General features: G+C 39.7%; 1 protein-coding gene across 1 annotated transcript in view; it reads right to left on the bottom strand.

Annotated features, from left to right (window-relative positions):
- Positions 1-5,419: 5,419 nt before the first annotated feature.
- COL4A5 (collagen type IV alpha 5 chain) overlaps positions 5,420-6,984 on the bottom strand; it is a 373,394-nt gene continuing 371,829 nt past the window's right edge. The window contains exon 51 of the mRNA XM_074323262.1: positions 5,420-6,098. Within this exon, the coding sequence (XP_074179363.1) occupies positions 6,062-6,098 (37 nt within the window). The 3' untranslated portion in view covers positions 5,420-6,061. The remainder of the gene's footprint in view (positions 6,099-6,984) is intronic.

Raw genomic sequence — 6,984 nt, 5'->3', positions numbered from 1 at the left:
GTGGTCCATGAAGTTACCTCTAATTTAACTTTGAAACATACATTTTTCTTTTTCATTCACTCATTCAACAAGTATTTATTGAGGATCTCTACTATGTGTCAGGCACTGTGCTAGGCACTGGGCGTTGTAAGAATACATGGAGAACACTTGGGAACACATGGAACTTACATTCTAGTGGGGAGAGGGAACAATGGTGTGAAGAAGTGATAAGTGCTCTTCCTTGATAAAGGTTTATCACCACCATTACTCTTTTTAAGACCAGCATTAATTTTATATTTAACCCCCTTCATGACCAGGGTTCAAATGTCTCTTTGTTCCCAAATGGAACTTTAAAAAGGAGGGGGAAATACAGAGTACAGACATTTCCTGAGGTTTCTCACAACTGCAAGATGGGAAAAGAATACAGAGTATGTATGTTTGGGGAAAAGATTAGCTCAGCTATGATGAATGAGAGAATAAAATTGGCATGATTCCTTTGAGGAGGTATGACATCAGACAAAAGTCATTAAGCCTTGCCATCACTCATGGAGAGTTTGGGCAGTGTTAAATGTAATCTGGAGGGGGAAGTACTCTGTATTGGGCATTTAAACTTGTCTTGTACGTTTCTTTTCACATCCTTCCCTTTCACCCTACTTTCTTCCTCCTCGTCCCCTCCACTCCCTTCCTTCTCTTCCTTCAAGCAAACATGTGTTGGTGATTTCCAGGCACTATACTAAGCATGAGGGATGCAAAGATGAATATGACACAGTCCTGGTCTTCAAGGCGTTTATAGTCTAGAACAGTGTCCCTAACTCAGGGATTAGTTATATCCAGAGGAAGTACTTTCCTACCAATCAGAGTGTATGCTAGTCGATATTCTGGAGTAGGGTCCTGGAAAGGCACTGCTGTGCCAGTAGTTATCCTTATAGTGGCTGGACAGTGGAGAGGTGGGAGGTCCTAAAGGAGGGGTTGGAGTAGTTAGGAGAATTAAATGGGTAAGAGAATTGGGGGTGGGGGGTGGAGAGTAGAGTGGAGTGGAAGGTTCATGACACTATTTACCAAGTGGTAGAAAAGTATTAGTCATTTTAATGACGGCATTTAACAATGATATAATTGTATCAATGAATAACAACTAAATCCTTATCTCTACTTACAAGCAATGATTAGGAAAATTAGGCACTGGTTGCAGTGAGATTATGTGAGGGAAGCTTTCCTGAGTGAGTCTTGAGGAAGATGATTGGCATTAATTGGTTACTGGAAAGGGGAGGACATCTAGACATTAGAAATAGCGTAAGTAACAGTGGAAACAGAATAATAATATACAGAATGCCCTAAAGAGAACAACCTAACTGGAAGTGTGGGCAGTGAGAATGTATTGTAATAGAATGAGGGGTGAATTTGGAAAAAAAATGGGTTGTATGCCGCAAGGGACTGAGAAAGAGGCTTGGTTGTGGTGTCAGTTGAGAAGAGGGAAACTTATATGCTAGGGTTAGAAGTTTAGTTCTGACAGAGCAGAAAAACGGAGGGGGGGATACTTTATGTAACCTTGAGCAGGGAATTGTATGATGAAAGTGACATATAAGGGAAAACATTCTACTGACTGACTATATGGAGACCCAAGAAGGGTAAGGCCAGTTTAAGAGACTACTTCAGCAATTCTGGTAGAGTTGATTAGGACATGGACCAGTATAGGGACTGTGGAAATGAAGAGTTCAATCAGAGAGATATCGAGGGACCATGTGAAGTGGAGAAAAAGGAATTGATGATAAGCATAATACACATTACATCTTAAATATGATAGCTGTTTTTCTAAACATCCAAAGGAAAATGCAAGTCTCTAATACTAATTCCTTTAAAATAACAAATTTAGTCATGCAATGATCCTATTAACTTACAAAACAAAGATTCTAATTTTTGAAGGCAAGGCAGTGTGAACCAATAATCTTTTTGACACTAAGAACAAGGTTGCTTTATGCCAACAAGGAACAGCTTTAAGTTGAATTTTTTATTGCTCATTTATATTAACATAGAAATCTTACATGGTGTGAAATCATTGAAATTTACGTGACATCTGCTAGATTTCATTGTTCTGATGTTTTGTTTACTTACTAAAAGTCATTTCCAAATGAAAGTTTTATCTTTTGAAGGTGGGAAGAAATGCTTGATTTTTAACTGAGTTAATTTTCAGTTGACTCCTAGGATAACAGGGAAGCTTTAGGAGCCTAATTAAACCATGCATTTGCTCTAATTACTTTAGCTGCAGGCTGCATAGAAACAAAAGCAGCAAGCAGATCTGTTCTGTGTGTCGCAGTCAGGCATTTGATGGTTGTTTTCTCCAGCAGAAGTTCTGAGTAGCATAGAAGTAAAGAAGCTGAGATGCAAAGCCATCATCTGCAAGTGGTAGCTGCAGCCACAAATCACAGGGCAGCCCTTATTCCCACATAGTGTAGAAAGCATTGTTCATCGTCCATGATTTTATTTATGTCCAAACGCGGAGAAAGCAATCAGCATCACTAGCCCCATTGTTGAATATAAAGGGTCACACCACATTTTCATCAACATAATTGGATGTTAGCTTACAAAGACTATAGAGTTAATACTTAAAGGACAATTCATATATTGGGCAAAAATAATAATGCTTTTATACTGGTTACTTTCTCCTCTTAGGCTTTATTCTCTTGAAAAATGTCCATATTTAATGCAACAGTTTAATTTTTAAAGTAAGTAAATCCATACTTCTATTATCTATTTTGATTTTAATACAAGTGGATTTTAGAATATTGATGATCCATGTATATGAGGAAAAAAGCAGATCAGTTTTTATTACCACTGACTACTCAACTCAATTAAACAACTGCTTTTTTAATAGGACTCACAAGAAACCCCATTAAAGGCATATTTCTTCATTAGATAAAAACTGTTTTTAAGGTACTGTGGCTGTATTTATCCATTTACCTTAGTTTCTTGGTGTAAAATACCACTTGAATTGCTTGTTTTCTCCCCTTAGCTAAAATGGCAAACAAGTTAAGAAATACTGCAGGTTTTATTACTTTTTATCTGTTGTTTTAAAAATCTGTGTTTGAGATTCGTGGTTCAGAGTCCAAACTTTACAGAAGTTAAAATTGGATATGGAAAAGAACTTTAGCTTTCTGGGGTAACTTGTCCTAAATATAAAAACAAAAAATTAAGAGACAGGAGCATTAAAGCAACCATGTGGTGAGTTCAGGCCAAATACAAAAATCTCTACTTTTTTCCTAAACCATCTACATGTCTGTACCACCCCTGCACTTTATTTTGCCTACAGAAACCTGACCTAAACTAAACAACTATTCTATATCATTAAGTTGTCCAGGAAGATGAAAGTTTAAATATATGTCAGACAAGTTCCAGCATCTGGTGCAATTCGATAATGATGGTCTCTTCTAGAGAGCTTCAACACTTAGAACTGAAATGTGGTTAAATTATGTAAAGAAAATAATATTCTTCTAGTCATACATTCTCCCTATTTACAATACTAATATTTGCCCAATCCTCTCCCATCGTAGGAAACATACAAAATAAAATCCCAGTATGAAACATCTCACTATATCCCTAATTCCATTTTCTTGCAGCCAACTATACAGCCAATTATGAGCACAGTTAATCTTTCACTACAATTGTTTTAAAATTATTTTCACACTTCTTTTTTTCAAACACATTGATTACCCCTAGAGGTTTCACCCTACAGTAGGGAATAATGTCTTACAAAGTATTGCTTAACAGTGCTACATAAAATTTAACAAGTTTAGATGCACTCTTACAGTTTGTTGATATGAGAACAAACTTAGTTTTTTTTTTTTTTTAAAACAGCATATAAGCTTAGATATATGAGATAGTTTAAAAGAAGGTTGGAAGTGATCATAGTGACATTTGTGTATATCAATAGCTCCCTTCTAAACAGCCCTACAAGCTTCATTGTGCCAGATTTACACACCTTTCAAAATAGAAGGGAATCAAACTTAAGTGTTTTGTTTTTTATCAATAGACTGGGAAAAAATTGCAACAAATATGACAAAGTTGTGATATCTTTATTATGTAAACAAGTCACACACAGTAAGAAAAAACACTAAGAATCCAAAAGATAAGGCAAAGGACATAAAAAGACACTTTAGAGAAGATAATCTATTGTTTATTTATCTCACTAATAAACAAAATGCAAATTGAAACAACAGTAGAATACCATTTGACCCATCTTACCAATGATTTTTTTTAAATGCGTTTTCTTTTAAATAAGAATGTCCAATTCTGGCAATCAGTGTGGTGACAGGGCAAGCTAATATATTTTTTTGAAAATAATGCATCAAATAGTCATACATTTTAACCCAGTAATTCTATGTCTGTTTCTACCCCAAAGGAATAATTCTAAGCATTAAAAAAGCTATAGGTACAAGATATTCATTGCAGCATTATTTATAATATTGTAAACAACCTAAATACTTCAAAGCAGAGTGATGATTAAGTGCATTAATACACAGCTACCTGGAGTACTTTACTGAATTTTAAATGATGTTTAGCCTTATCCATAGTAATATGGGGAAATGTTACCAGGTAATGTTAAGTGAAAAGAACAAGATATATTATATACATTGTAAGCCTACCACTCCATAGGAAAAAATTCTATAAAGACATGAGGATTTTAAAATCTATTATTTTCAGTATTTTCCAAATTTTACTTAACTTGCAGTTTAATGTTTTTCAATACATTTTAAAATGTCATGTTTTTCCTCAAAGCACTTGCAAATGCATTGCCTTGTTTTCAAAACATTTCTCCGGAAAGCAAACCCTATGCTTGGAAAGACTTGTGAAATATCATAATACCTATTACAAAAACTCAAATTATTTTATTCATTAACATTTTGGTTATAAGTGTAGGGAATCTTCTACATATGTGACTAGGCAGCTGAAACATGTAGGTAGCAGTTCCAGTCAGGGCTCTCTCAGCATCCACACTCACTCTGCCCTTACTCCCTTCAGAAACCACAGCTGCTCCTAGCACCTGTGAATATACTACCCTTATAAATCCCTGGCAGCAAAGGGAATGTTATGATTGTTTCTAAGATTTCAGAGACAACTAAAACCAATTTCCTTTTTCCCAAAATGGGAGCATCAAAAAGGAGACATTCATCCAAATATGTTTATTCTGTTTCCAAAAGAGAACAACTTCTTAAGAGAGCAGAGATGGGGTTTATTTTTATGATGCATACATTGCCTATTTTACCGTTAGATTTTATAAATAATATACTTTGCAGCATCTACCCTAGGGCAAAGGTGAACCAACATTCCATTCTTTTAGAAATACCACGTTTCCCCCTTCCCCCCACTCCAATTTGCTGTTTGCAATTGTGGTCACAACTTTGACATTTTAATGTAATACCGACCCATTTCCTAAAATCCCAGTGAAAGAGAGAGAAACACTTCAGAAGGTCGCACTTACACTCCAGCAGTTTTTCCAGAAACGAGGGAAGCAGTAGTTCTTATTTTTGTGGTATCAAGTTGTAGACTGAAATTCGGCAAAAATCTTTTCTTGATGCGAGGGATGTGAAATATGTTCTAGGATTTGTGTTCGATATGATCCTTTATTCTAGGTACGAGCATTTCTTTTTCTAAAGTTTTTCGGTCTCGCTCAAGGAAAGGGAAACAATATTAATTTGAAATTCTCTTAAAGGCGCCTTTCAGAGTATCTCCCATGGGAAAATATCACGACAGCTCAACACTGGTGTTTTTCAGTAAGAATCTAGTCCGATTTGTTTTTAAACATGGCTGTATACTTACTTTGCAGGCCCCCAAATTTGTGCTTTCAGCTATCATTAATCAAATAGCCAGAAACACCATCTTTAGGCAAGCTGATTTTCGTGGGTTGGAAATGCACTCTGATTAAAAATTATGTTCATTTTGAGGGCATCGCTGTTATTCCTGTGCCTCAGCGCCGCTTTTGTCCGGGATGGAGCGGGCTCAGGAGTGCCTGCAGCGAGGTGTGCGGCAGGTCTGAGGGCCATGATCGTTAACGTTTCCAGAGGGATGCTCACACTTTCTCCCTAGACGCTCAGCTCACCGTGCGTGGCGGGAGCAAGTGGAACAGACTGTGAAAAGAATAGAGAATTTATATTAAGGACAGGGAGAGAAAGAGTGCGATAGCCTAGGTCTCCTGGTCACCGTGGCTCAGGGCTTTGCATGAGTTTATCACTACTATTAACAGCTACTTGGAGAAGGTTGTTTACCGCCTCAATGAGCGACAACCAGACAGCGGAGCCCACTCAGGGACCCAAGCTACGCCCCCTCGCCCCTCAGTTCCTCTCCTGTCCCCCAAACTAATTAATTCAGGGCCGCCTTCCTGCCGGACACTCCCATTGGTTCCCATCCCATCCAGTGAGAACCTTGCAACAGTTTCACCTGGCTCCCGCTTCCCAAATAAACAAACAAACCGTCCGGCTACTGTGCCAGCTCTCCACCCTGGCGCCGCGGGACAGGGTTGTGCTCCTCCCTCTCCCGCCACCTCTCGCCCCCTCCAGCCAATCGAGCCGTGGTTGTGGAGCCCGCATCCGGCTCCGATCGCTGGAAACGCTCTCCTCTGTCCCTCCCGGCCTTCTCCCGCCCTGCTGTGCCTTCTTGGACTCCTAGTTATAGGACCAGCGTGGACAGAAAGCCCCGCCTCCTCCCGTGGCCCTCAGTCTGGGATATTCACCCGAAGGGTCTAGGTTGGGTTGGAGTTGGCCCCGCCCCTTGGGCTCGCCGCCCCCTCCCTTGCACACCTCTGCCTGCAGCTCGCGCCCCTCCACTGCGCGGGTAGCAAGAGCCGCAGCTGCGGCCGCGTGAGGCTGCGGTCACGTGTTGTTTTCCCCGTCGCGCGCTCAGAGTGGAGTGGGCGGGGGCGCGGGCCCAGGAAGGAGGGGGCTGGGGCTGGCAGGCAGACGGGGGTTGACGGCCTCTTCCCCCAGCCCTCCCTTCCCGGAGCCCCCCTCCCCCTTG

The sequence above is a fragment of the Rhinolophus sinicus genome, chromosome X (assembly GCF_036562045.2).
Source record: "Rhinolophus sinicus isolate RSC01 chromosome X, ASM3656204v1, whole genome shotgun sequence".
Taxonomy (NCBI): domain Eukaryota; kingdom Metazoa; phylum Chordata; class Mammalia; order Chiroptera; family Rhinolophidae; genus Rhinolophus; species Rhinolophus sinicus.
Note: the sequence above shows the minus strand (reverse complement) of the source record. Positions and strands in the feature narration are given on the sequence as shown.